Below are 13,975 nucleotides of genomic sequence, written 5' to 3'. Positions count from 1 at the left end.
AGGTACAACTAACCTACTGTCTACAACTGGACACAGGTCCAAAAATCAAATGTCACATGTTAAAAAAAAAATCAAGCGGCACTGAGCTTGTAATGTATATTTTATTTTGCACAAGCTTGCATATATACTGCACATACATTCAGTTTAAGAGGAGATGGAAGGCACACAAGGCAATTGGACTACTGTATCCTTTAAGTGGTACAAAGCAAAAGGTAAAAGTTTGGAGAGTATACAAAAGCTTAAAACACACAAAGTAAAACCCCTTTCCCACCCTCCCCACAACTTTTTTTTTTCCTGTTTTGAAATTTAGTAGCTGCCAAACTAAATTTTTTACTTTTACTTTAAAATCAATTGTCTACTGCACCTTTTTATTTTCTTTTTAATATGGACAGGGAGTCTCATTGTGTTTATCATATCAATTAATATTACAGTACATCCTTGGTAATACAAAATTGTACACCTTCATCAAATAAATTAGGATAAATTAAACCAATAAATTATGCAAAGTCTTCAGAACAATAGACAACAACAAAAATCCACAATTGAAATTGCCTCTAGCTAAAAAAAAAAAAATCAAAAATTGACTTTATCAGTTCAGTTATTGTCCTATATTCAAATCAAAGGGTCTTTATTACAAAAAAAAAGAGCTTAATAATGCTATTTACAACATATTGCTAAATAATATAAAGGCAGTGTTTTGTCACGGTTTATACTATATACACATGAGAAATGGCTGGGACAGTATCGAGGGAAGCCACGACCTTTGATTCTTCTAGGTAGTGCTGAGACCAACCCCAAATACATTTTCTTCTACTTCTAAATTTGAAGTGGTAATATACAATTTTAAAATGCTTTATCCTCCTACGTGGAGGAATTAGATATTTAAAAAATACAGAATGAATACATTTTCACAAAAGAAGGCCAGCTCATTTGCCTTTTCTGTTTCTGTGTGTGCATTTTGCGGGAGGAGGGTGTTGGATTTGAGAGAGGGCTCAGTTGAAAAGACTCAAAGTCCAGATGCTTCCAGAATCTGTTATATTCTTAGAAGGATAATTATAAGAAGATGCAAAGGTTAAATACCAGTTTTGATCCCAGCTCTGAATATGAGCATTTTAGCTTTAGTTTTATAGATGGTTTACAACTGACAGATCTACAGAAAACAAAACTGCATTTCCTTCAACATAACATTTAAGTGCAATACAGTAACTGCTTACTCATATAAACCAGTTACATTTTTTAAGGGGAGCTTTTTGAAAACAATGCTTCTTGTAATTTGCAAACACAGAGTTTGTACCAGAAGGGAAACATTTGTACTATTCACACCAATGAATACGCTATAATATACATGGCAAAGAGATTCTGCACTCTCTTCACATATACACGGTTTCTTTCAGGGGATTCTGTAAACCACTTTTTCTTTCATGAATTTATGATTGTTTCTGGGTGACATCCTATTTTGAATGCCCCCAAATCTTTAGCTTTATGACTTACTATTAACCTGCGTGATGTGTGTGTGTGTGTGTTTGTGTGTGTGTGTGTTTGTGTGTGTGTGTGTATGTGTGGTGGGGGGGGGTACTTACTAAATGTCTTCATGTACATAGAAAAGAAATTTCATAAATGTACAGAAACTGCATTACCCTTGCCCTTGACATCTGATAAAAGAGACTGTTATCTTTTAAAAGTAGAGAGCAGGATTTCCAAGAATGCTTTCAACTGTCTATACAGTCACTGTAGTGTTCCTAATAAATTCAACAGATGTTGTGAGAATGTAGTTATTTATTAAAATCTCATGTCTTACGTAACAACAGCCATGAGGTTAAATATTTACATTGCTTTATAAAAGTTCCCCTCTTGCTTTAGTGTTTCTGTTTTGCTTTTTTTTGTTGTTTTAAATTTTTTTAAATGATATTCACCCACATCCCTAGTACAGTAACAAAGATTCTGCAAACATAAAACACTTTAATTAAATAATACTCGCGGAGGCACAAAGCAAACTTCAGGAATATGTGGGTGAACATTTACTTAAATAATTACTACATTCTAACATCTTCCACGTGTTTTACCATTTAATGTGAAACGTCCTCATTAAACAGCCAGAGATACAGTAAGAATTAAATGTTTTGTTGCAAATAGAACATTCTTTTCACAAAACATAACAGATGTCTAAAATAGGTTCTTAAATCTAGATAGGAAAAGGTAAGCTTTCCACTTCACACGCATATATATATATGTATATTTTTACATGTGTGTATATGTGTGTATGTGTTTTTATGTTCACACACCTGCGCACACATATATAGCACATGGTATGAAATATTGCTTCTATACTACTTTTCATTAGGCTAAGAAAACACAAGATTTGCACCACAGTTACAAAAAATTGGCTTCTACAAGAATTTTCAAAACTCGAATGCTGCTCAAACAATTGAGGAAAAAATAATTTGCGGTATCAAACTGTTCTAAAAATTCTCTTCTTCAAAAACGTATTCTCCCGCTTTGTTTTAAAAAGACACAAAATATGCATAGCTATCAACGTTATGTCAAACAGCCAGAAAAAAAATCTAGTGTTTATTGCAGCTGTAGTAATTGGAAATAAAGTCAAAAAGATGAAATCGAAAGCCACAGAAGGCACAAGAACAATTGTACTTGTGGGAAAAAACTGGTATTTTGAAGGATTTTTAAAAATCCCCCCCGCTGGTGCATTTTAGGTCTAGGCACAGACTATAACCTCAAGTGTATATGCAAAAATAATTTAGGGTTAGCAGAAGAGAAGGGGTTGTGTGGTATTTCAACATGGACTTTAGACTTGTTTTTTCATATGTAAACTGTCCCTCATTCTTCACTCTCCCACCACAGAAAGTTAACTTTCTCCCAACTAGCCAATTTTCACTTGGTGAGAGTCGAGCTAAGATTTGAAAGGTGGTCATTAGAAAACAAACAAACAAACAAAAAGTGTTCTATAGGAGTTTTGAGAGACAGGCTTTTGCCATTTTCCAATGCACTGGGAGGCACAAGATTTTATGACTGTAAAAGGGGAAAAAAAACACCTGAAAGTAAAGTGATAGAGTTCTATTTTCAGAACAAAGAGGTGCGTGTATTCTCATGCTGCAATTTCTACTCTGAAATAATTTCTATGCCTCAGTGCACATTGAGAGGATATTATCAGTAGATAAATGCATCAACATTTGGTGGTGAACACATACTTTTGCTTAATTTGTCTATTTAAATTAGAAAGGCAGGAGAAAATAAGATTAAAAATCCAAATAAGTCTGGAATCAATAGTGAACTTGCCCCAGATCAAAAAGATACCTAGCAATCTGTCTACGCAGGTGAATACACTACAGCTTTGCCTTTTACCTTGCAAACGGCAACACGATGTTGATAAAAATTACATGGAACAGCAAAGACCCAGTTGTGTACTGACATGAGCAACGAAAGTCATACTCTTTCCAACGCAGCAAGTCAAAACGAGTGTGACTACACGTTGAGATTGCTTCCTTACTCTGTGCTGATTGGATTTTTTTCCCCACTTTATTCCAATGTAATGATTACCCGAACTTTTTTTTTTTTTTAAAGCAAGCCAGAAAAATAACAAATTGGATCTAATGACTGTGCATTGTGTAGGAGAGTGTGAGCTGGGAGATGTGTTTGGCCCCTGGTGCAGAGAGAAGCTGTCGGTGCCCAGGCCAGGCCACTGCACTCTCTGTCCACACTGAGAAGGCCTGTTAGTCTCCTGAATGATGCAGAGCGTCATAGGACTGCACCATTTCATTTAAAGTCAGCAGGTTTTAAGGCTTTGTGCTGACAATAATTGCGTTCATACATTCCTGTCCATCAGCAGAATTTATAAATGACGTTAAATTTCAGCAATCAGGTCAGCTAGTCAGTCACATGGGTCAAAACCTGCGCTTTCCAAAGTCAAATGTAATTTTTATAAAAATTAAGGGAAAATGGCATTTATGTTCCATATATACTAAATACCAGATTTGTTACTGTGTCATTTTAGGAGGTGTATATCAAATTACCTAAGAGGAAGGAGGGGTCTGGAAAACACTATTAGAATGAACAATGAATTCTTACTGCATCTGCACACAAAAACCCATCTAAGAAAAGAACAAGTGTGAATGCCATATGATTTCTAAATGCAAGTATGGGACATTGTACATCATTGAAAAACTGGAAAAAAAAAAGGGAGAAAGAGGAGAACCATTGAAGAAAGCATAAAATAGCAGCTAGCTTTCTCATGTGCGCTGAAATTGTGTCTTTTGGGTTAACCCCAAACTTTCTTATGCTATACACTCTTCTCACATTTTGGTCAATACTAGCTTCTGAATTAGAAGAGGCATTATCAATTGCTTTAAAATGCTATATCTAAAATGAAGAAATGCTTAATTAGACTGTCATCACTTAGAACACCCACGAGGGTAGTGTGGAATTGTATATGAGAGTAGGTTATTCTCATATGCGAAGGAAGATCAAGCCAGCCAACAGTTGTCAACAAACTTCTAGTGTAGGCAAGAATCTTATGGTCAAGTTGGGATTTTTTTATTCCTTACTGTAGAAAGATATTCAGAAAACAGTGTTTTAGGAAAAAAAGGTGTTAATTAAATAGAAATAATAATCCTGTTAAGCATATCAACAACGTTGAGCAGAGTAAATTTGAAACTTATGTGCCTTTTACTATCTGAAGCAAAATAAACTGAAAATGAAAACAAGTTATAGGGTTTTTTTCCTATGAAGAATGATATCAGCTCCCTTATTCAGAAGAAGAACCTACGGTAAAGTTTAGAGAGGTGGCTAGATCAGGTATGAATTTCCAGTCTCATCTCGAAAGAGTCAGTTTTGTGCAAAATTGCTTTGCCTTCCATAAGAAACTGGTACTAGTGTGGGGGGTGCTTGTCATTTCTCTTAGGAAAGGCTTGATAGTTAGTGATTGTTTTTCTTTTAGGCCTTTTGGGGAACTTTTGCAAAGTGAGCTGTTCATCTGTCATTGGCATTATTTTCAAACATGTAAGAAAAAACTACTCATTGCTTTCAAACCAAACAAGATGTTTCAGTGTATGAAGTGGTTTCATTGAGTTTTCAGACCTTCTTAGCAGTAAAAACAAGAGACACATCACTGTCTGCAGAGTTGTGCTGTGTCATGGGTTTTCCTCGGCCAACCGCCATTTGCAATAAGCCATCAATTAAGTGGACGCATCGTTCGCAAATGCCCTTCCTTGCTAATACAGACTTTACACACGCCAACATTCTTTTTCCCTGAAAATTAACCCTATTTTAAGTCTCCAAATGTTAAGGGCCTTGGGCAAAAGTAAACTAAAGGCGGAAGGAAAATAACCATCCCCTTTCAATGGAAAACAAAAGGAAATGAAGGAAAGATGATGAGGAGGAATTACCAGCTGATTTCATAACATATCCATGCCTCCCATACACATATATAGGAAATCAAAATCTAGACACATAGAACTTGGACATCCAAAGGGGACTGCTACTATTCATACATTCAGAAAGAGTTGTTGAAATTTCTACTCATGAAGCAGCTCTTGTAGGCAGTTCGGGGATTTGAAAATCTCAGGGACTTCACTATCCAGCTTGCAGATAACCTTGTATATGGCCTTCTTCCAGGAAGGATCAACATCTTTGCCTGCGATAATGGCATTGAAAAACTCCCGTAATGTGATCTGTGCAACTTCCAGGAATCTCTCTGGAACCTGCTGATACAAGGAGACAATGGTATTAATAAAGTTTTCAGTTTCAGGTCTATGGTTCTTCCAAGGAAACTGAGCTAAGAAAGTGGCTTACACGGCACCTGCATTTTCTAAAAATGGCCAGCCCTTATTTTCTTATGTAAAGTTGTTATACATAGCAGCATTGTGACGTGGGGTTGACAGCTTTGTAGAGTCTTAGAAACAGACCTGTACAAAGGCTCCATGCAGAGCTACCGAAAAACTAGGATTTCACTGTGAATATTAGGGTAGAAAAAGTGGGTGTGACTGTTCGAATGCTTCAGTTCATTAAATAGGTACATTCCAGAAGAAAGTCTCCAATTAATTTTTCAGAATTCAAATTATATTTCCTTTTGATTTTCATTATGAAAACAAAATGTGTTCTCAAAAGAAGATAATAAATAACTGGGTTTCTATATGAACTTTTACTCACACTTTACATGAAGAAAATCATCTAAAATCTCAGTTTCCTGTTTGTCTCAGAGGATTGTTGACTCAAACGCTAAATTGTATATTGAAGTGACCTGCAGTACGAAGTACCTCGCATACTCTGCACACGTAAAGGAGTGAGATGATGACATTAACACGAAGTCACTAAATATGACATTTAAACTGAATCCCAAAATACTATATCAGAAACTACCTTGAGATTAGAATTGCTCCATAAGAGAGTGATTTATGCAGCTGCTAATAACAAAAACTGACATCTATTGAGTGCTTACTATTGTGATAGACACTGTGGTATGTGCTGAATGTGAGTTATGTTATTAATTCTCCCAATCTCTCTATGAGTTGTTATCCCAATTATACTATGAGAAACTGAGGCTCAGAGAGATCAAGGGAATTGTTCAAGGTCATTATATTCCAAGAAAAACATTTCCCAAATATTCTTTTTAGAATCACTATTTGTTAAGCCTTTTCTTTCACAGAAATTAATATGTATGTGTGTTATGTGTATGTGTATGTGCACGTGTGTATATGTGTGTATTCTCTTAATTATCCATTTAAGAGTCTGATCGCTTGAGTAGGGCACACAGTAGCTATGATGTACTTATTTAGCATTCTTTGCAAGTTACTCATAGCAAAGCACAGCCTATCTTTTCCCACACCAACATAACAGATTCACAGAATAATTCCATGAACTCATAATTTTCCAAGCACACACTGACACTTAGTAGATTTCTTTTAGTGGGGTACTTATGCATTAGTAATGTTTTATTTTTACATTAAGGGCAGACATGAGGACATAAATGTATCGTAGTTGTATGTGTAGACAAATCTGTCTACACATATATAAGAGACAAAAGATTTTCATCTCAGTTCAGACATGCCACTGCGGTAAATAAAAGGGAGGTATTATGTTAAACATGTTCCATCCTTTTCTCCTTACCTTTTCTCAACTGGTGCAATGGGCCTTTTTATGATAGTAACTGGTAAAGAAAACTAGACTAGTCACCAGACATCCCTGTTTTTCACATTTAAAACTGGACAAAGAAGTGCATTGCTCCCAAAGGGAAGTCAATCGTCTTTTATAAAGAAACCTAATAACTCTCCAGAAAAAAATAAAAGGGCTCCCCTTTGGGGGCAATCAGAGTCTTAAAAAAGTAAGAATTTTGAGCAGCTCTTCCCAAAAACTTCCACCCTGGCCCATTTCTCAGGACGTAGTTCCCAATGCTGCCTGGAAATTCACCCAAACAGGCTCCTCATCCCCCACGGATATGCAAACCCAGACACCCAACCGCCATTTCCTGCTGAGAATTCATGTGGATTTTCCCCTTTGGTGATTTCCCCTAAAATCTTCTCGATATATGAGTATTTGCTGGGGGAGCGCTTAGCCCTCCAACTCACACCTTCTACCAATAAACAGTTATTAAGCAGTCTTTTTGACTCCTCTCCCCACTTCCCCCCTAAGATAATCCTTCACGTTTTATCAAACGGGCACCACAGAGATGAACCTGGCTGCAGCGCAGCTGGGCAGGGCAACCACCCACTCTAACTACTTGGTCTGGGAGCTGCTAGCCAAATGCTACAGAAACATAATCATAGGCATTTATTAAAATAAACATTTCAAGGAGCGTGGTTTCACTGGCCATTGGCAACAGAGCCTCGACTTGTGTCTGTGCTCCTTGAACGCTCAGGGAGGCAGCATGGCGTGGCAGAGGGTTTCAGGGATGAAGGGGAGGGATGAAGGGCGTGGGCAGCTGCTCCCAGGAAGCCCGAGAAGGCCGGAAGCCCCGCCCACCCCAGGAGCTGCACCGGAGGCCCAGGGAAGGGGGGCAGTGATGGAAACTGTCAGAGGAGGGAGATGCATCTAGAACAACATCAGCACCAGAGGAGGGAGGGAAGTGTAGGTGTAGAATATTCCTGAGAACAAATCAAGGTAGCATCTTTGGGGGTTGGGTGCAGCCTCTGCCTCATTATTTTTATGGTTCACCATGTTTGTTAACGGTTTCTCGTGGGTTCTACCCGGTTTTAAACATTCATTTCTTGTGGTAGGAATCACAGGCTGTCCTATATCGTTTGTTTTTCTGTTTGTGTCTTGATGTTATTTTTCACCTGCTTACATCTAGTCTCAATTACCTTGTCACAAGGTGTCTTCAGATAAGGAGGCACGGTTCCCCTTCTGTGTGTCCCCCAAAATGCTCGGCGGAGTATCTTTGGCAAAGTCATTTGAGAAATTGTTCATAATGAGATTTTGCCTCTGCTTTAGTCCATATTGCTCTAGAGGAGCAGTTATATTCTTCCTCAATACTTAAATAAAGGAAGCTTAAAATAATGATACAATAAGATAGAATTTAAAGAGTTGGAACAGAAATCCTCACTTTATAGATGAAGAAAGGTCAGAAATTATGAGATTCTGTGGGGTGAAGAAATTATGAAATAAAGAAACTCATGTAAAATACGGTATCTTCCCCTTAAACCATGCTGGCTCACTTTTAATGTTTTTGTGTGTTTTTTAAAAAAATTTTTTTTTAGCAATTTCAACTATTTATATAAGGCATCAAAACCTTGACAAGTTGTGGATCTGCAATCTAGAAAAACCACAGAGGTGCTAGTAACTTCAACATAAATGGGAATAGTATAAAAGATTCCCAGGAGGAGACTTTGGTTATTGGTTTATGTTGGGGAAGGGATGAATTCTTTGTAAACAAGTGAAATGGCTTTCTAATTTAGTGCTTACTTGGAGGCAATACTCATGCAATGGACTGGGGTGGATAAAAGAAAGTTATAATGAGATCCTGTAATACTGGAGCAACTGATCTTTTTTGGTGGCTCCAGAGGTCCACTGTTGGGTAGCAACCGATCTTCTGAGAGGGTGCCAGTGAATTCCATCCACAGGTAGAAATGTCGTGCATGGAAAAAGGGACTCTCATTTCTCTGCTTGAAAACTTTCCCCAGCTCCGTTAAACCGAGTAAGGGGGGTGCTTTCTGATGTTTTTGTGGGGGCACCTTAGAATTCAGGCTTATGAGAATGATGTTGCTCATATTTTTCTGTACTTCTTAACACCTAATGGCTTTCCAATCACCAATAAACATCTGCAGAAAATCCCTTAGTGACAAGTAATCCCTTATCTAGGTTTCTTTTAATAGAACCCAACAATCTGCAGAATGAACCCTAGAGTATCTCCTCAGCATCAGGTGGCAACAGTCAATCAAGTCACTGGAATGCAAGACAATGCAGGCTGCTGGGGGGGGAGGCCGCGGGGTGGGGGAAGGCCAAGCCTTTGGACATGCCACAGGGAAAAAACAAAAGGCTTCCAAAGTCTTTGGCTGGAACGCTGAGGCTATTGTGGGAGCTGCTTTGCCCAGCGTTCCTTAGGAGAGGAGAGTGGAAACTTTGTTTTGATAAAAAGGCATCCCAATATAGGTACCTCACCTCAGATGGTCTTGCCTTGATATTTGGAGGAGGCTGTGATTGTGACGAGGCCCTCAAATGCACTCACAAATTTGAAGGAGGCTGGTTATCAACATCTACCAATTTCATCGCAATTTGTACTTGAGTCTCCTCAGGGCAAACGAGGGCCCTGTGGGCTTCAGGGAAATGGGAGGAGGTTCCCCAGTCTGCTCCGTCCACAGCTGGGGTGCACACGGACACGGTGTATTGGGTGGATGGGTGCTTGGCTGTTCTTATTTATTTATTTTTTTAAATCAGAATGAGTGGCAAAGACACATTTTCCCCCGTCTTCCTCCTCCTCTTCCCAGTTGCTTTACCTTCAAGGATGATTTGTTTTATTAAACTGACTGTCCCTAGCCTCTGCAGTACATAATAAAAGCCTGACAGAGCAGGCTGCCTGCCTTCTGTGTCCTGCAGATACTCATCATAAGTGTCAGGACATACCAAGGTTAGCGGTCACTGGAAGTGTGCTTGCTGGCCCAAACCTTGCCAAACGCTCTTGGCAGCTGAATGAATGTCACAGAGAATAGAAGGGGAATTACAAAGGTTAAAAAGAAGACAGCCTCTCCTATTTTCTGGAGACAGAGAAGCTGATTTTTCACACCTCTGAGCCATCCGTAAGCTCATTCATCAGCCTCTTGTGAGGGACCTAAACCTTGCCCCTTGCATACCTCTCCACGGACACTCCTCCATCCTCGATCTCCTTTAAAAACTGGCCCACTGGCCTCATTTCATCAGTGAAATGATCTTTACTAAAATGCACAGAAAACAAACCGGGCATCGACCTCTCTCCCTAGCCCCTTCCCAATAACCGAAGGCTCAAATGGCCAATCGAGCTTATCAATAGATTACAACCTTATCAAGGGAGATCATCTTTACAGCTCATCTTTTAAGCTGTTTTTTGTTTTTTTTTTTTAACTTGCTTCAATGGAGAAACGGCAAGGAACCCATACGTACGGGCAGGCGTGGCTAAGGAATGGAAAAGTAAAACGCTGCCTAATATTTTGGTGAATTAGTTTGTGTGTGGGTTTTCTTTCTCCTTCCTCCTCCATTTTCTTTACTACTATAAAAGGGCAATAAAATGCTGACTGTAAGAAGACAATGTCAAGGAGAAAAGGGTACTGGTATTTTGGATACTCTTCACTGCTCGCCTTGGAGAGAGAGTTATTCTTGTCACAAACCCTTTTGTCTGCATCTGCTGACTGCTTGCCTGTAGCCAGCAGCATACTTTAACTGTTTTGTCACCTCCTAACATCACATGCATCAGCTGTTGGGCTTTTGTTACGGGTATTGTAGAACTAATCCGCTGTGGCTGTTCTACTGTGCAGTAAATAAAACAGAAACGGGCTTCTCAGACTATTCTGCATGAATATTTCAGATGGCTTTTACAACTCCGATTCACAAAATCAAATAAATAAATAACTCCCCCAGCGCCCCCAGCCTCTCCCCACACACAGAAACAAAACCCCTCCAACTAGCCCCAGATGCCTCCAACTCAACCGCATTGAAGGCGCTGACTAGAGCCTTCAAGCAATTGTTTCGGTGAGGTTGAAAGAACAGTGCTCCCTCACTTTGCCACCGTGGAATTCATATTTATGATGAGAGTTAAATACGTCTAATGCCGAAAACTGGGTGAGCAGCCCTGAAAATCTGGAGAGAGCTACTTTTCTTCCCTTGGGCTTTAAAAAAATATATGTATCTGTAATGCCATCAAAAATATATAGTTACAGTTGCCTTGTCAAACTGCTTTTATGGTTTCCATCTGCATTTTCTTCCCTTCCACTCATCTGAAAGGGGTCAAAGGAAGATCCTTGTATATTTAGTTCATCCTAAGAGTCATTCCAAAATGTTTAACCTGTATAGGAGCACAAGAGGAACACCAAACTTTGCTGGGCTTTTCAAAACTGAACTTGCATCATCAGCTCTCGTGCGGTATAAACAATGTACTGATCGTCTAGAGCGAGGGATTTTTCTAGATGACTTCTAAGTGTCTTTGAAGAAGTTAAAAAGAGAAACGGCATCTGCACGTGTGCATGCACACACACATACACACAAAGGTCTCAGGGAAGGAAACAAACAGTTGAAGTACTTTCCCGAGCATTCATTCACCCTAGTGTGCCCACGATTCCTCTAAACAAACTCTCCCATCCCTGCTGTTTGTTAAGTAAATATTGATCAAGGAGAGACCTATCTCCTGACAGCAGTGGCACAAGCTGGGGACTTATATTGCAGACAGAGTGGACTTAAATGGATAAACTCAGATGCTTTAGTAACTCCTCATAGAGATTATCAGATGAAAAGGCAAGAGCAGATACGTTGTTGCTGCTCCACTGTCTCACTCACGCTGAACTCTCCTGCCAGAGGCAGAAAAGAAGAATCATGGAGCTATGAAATATGGTCACAAGATGCTGTTACTAAGGGTCTCGCTTTGCAGTCATGCATGCATTTAGGCTGTGTGTACAGCCGGGGACTAAATGGCCCTTCAGAAGGGACGAGATGGTGCAGGATGCTACACACAGTGAATCGTGGAATTGTATTCCAATGCTTTCTTATTATAGGGAAGGATTAAATGGGAAAGGAAAAATGAATGTGCCTTGGAAAGCATAAAATACCATCCAAATAAATGTAAGGTGGTGGTTTGAACCTTTAAAGAGAAGCCCTAATTCCTGGGAAGCATTTTACTGTGATTAATAAATGTGTGCAACATAGCGTTTTGAGAGATGCTTTGAGGAGGTTTGCTTGGGTGGTTTAATATTGGCTGAATGAACCAGTGCAGAAAAGTTGCTTGGTGTTTCCTAAGTTTTGTTTTTGTCATTTCTTAACTGCAACTCACGTCCCTGTTTTCTGCACTGTTGCTAGCTTAATGGACATGTGTACTTCCCTGGGAAGGCCAGTTTTAAAATCATCTTTAGAGATTAGGTTTTGTGTATTAAACACTGAGCACCATGGTCAAAGAACAAGGTGTTATATTTAGAGTTCCCCACAAATGGCTAAATGGCGCTTGAATTTTCATTAGGATGCTCATGTTTGGAGCGACTAGCATGAGCCAGGAGCACTGGCTGCGAAGCTGCTTTCAGATGTCTGCCGGTTACACCAAATGAGGCAGAGAAAGATTCTTCAGCATCTACTGGGTTTAGGACTAAAGTCTGTCTCCCTCTGATGCTCCAGGTGGCATTCACCTTTCAGGGACGTTAAAGGATTCGATTCGAATCGTTAAAGGATTCGACCCAGCACATGCAGGCTGGGTCTCTAAGAGTGGGCCCACTTTCTAGTTACATGTTTTCCTACTTAAATATGTGAAGAGTAAATGCTTGCAGGAAGTGGCTATAGTTCAAGGTTTTCCTTAAACAAAAAACAAAAAAAAAAACTATGTTTCCTTCGTCTAAGCAAAGGAACACATGGCAATAACAGTCTGTATCGTTTTTTTGTGTTTTTTTTTTTTACAAAGCTTCGAAAGAACAATGTTCTGTTGAGCAAAATTCAGTAGCATTCTGTAAACATTAATTTAAGGAAATCAATAGACTCAGTGAGCTAAAGCCATATTGCAAGATAAACTGGCCAGAGTGCCACTTTGTCAAATAGATTTTCGTTTTCTCGGCGAGATAAAGACAGTTTCAAAACTGGGCAAACGTGTTGCAACCAAGGTTTGCAAAGTATGTGGCCTTCAGACAGTCTGCTTGTTCCTACTACAAAGCTGGATAAACAGACTTTAAAAATGATAAGATTGGTTTAGGATTGATTTGGCTTTCAAATTTTACATATCGTAGATGTCTTAGTTGTTTCATAGGAAAAGAATAAAACAACATTACCAGGCCTTCAGAACAGAGAAAACGTATTTAGGAGAAAGGGGTAAATTGTCTTGAGAGACAGAGCATTGGGAGCAGTTTCAACTGATGCTCGACTTTAAAAAAGAAAGGAAGAAAGAAATCTTTATTCATGCTGACCTGATGGGCAACAGGCCTTCCTGCCAAAATCCCGAAGCCAAACTCTCTAGTGAGTTTGGGATCAGAGGTTTCAGCTGGTGGAAGCTGCTCATGTTCTGTGCTCACCAGGCAATGTCATGTTAATTTGGGGGGTGGGGGAGAGCTTGGGGGAAGCAAACCCCGGGGAAAGGCCAGGGAAGGAGCAGGAGTGATGATCCACCCAACAGCACCAAGGTTTTTCTCAGCCAGACGGAAAGAGCTGCAGGAATAGTTAGAAAAAGTGGCAAAGGGAAAGCATCCCTCCCTTCCTATGACCTTGGCAGGTGGAGCCTGTGGCAGGACACTTCCAAGTTAGACTGCCTGACACCCTCCAGCGCCATACTGGCCCTTTTAAATGCCGAGGCAGAGCAGCAACCAGCTAGGGCATGGTG

The 13,975-nt window shown here is 39.5% G+C and overlaps 1 protein-coding gene across 4 annotated transcripts in view; it reads right to left on the bottom strand.

The window, feature by feature from the left end:
• Positions 1 to 82: 82 nt before the first annotated feature.
• The window catches only part of PROX1 (prospero homeobox 1), a 51,829-nt gene continuing 37,936 nt past the window's right edge, over positions 83 to 13,975 (bottom strand). For 3 of the 4 annotated variants that reach the window (XM_045536493.1, XM_045536494.1, XM_045536495.1), the window contains one exon: positions 83 to 5,714. In XM_045536493.1, the coding sequence (XP_045392449.1) occupies positions 5,526 to 5,714 (189 nt within the window). In that variant the 3' untranslated portion in view covers positions 83 to 5,525. The remainder of the gene's footprint in view (positions 5,715 to 13,975) is intronic. The other variant, XM_045536496.1, reaches the window with a different exon arrangement.

The sequence above is a fragment of the Lemur catta genome, chromosome 23 (genome assembly GCF_020740605.2).
Source record: "Lemur catta isolate mLemCat1 chromosome 23, mLemCat1.pri, whole genome shotgun sequence".
NCBI classification, from domain to species: Eukaryota; Metazoa; Chordata; class Mammalia; order Primates; family Lemuridae; genus Lemur; species Lemur catta.
Note: the sequence above shows the minus strand (reverse complement) of the source record. Positions and strands in the feature narration are given on the sequence as shown.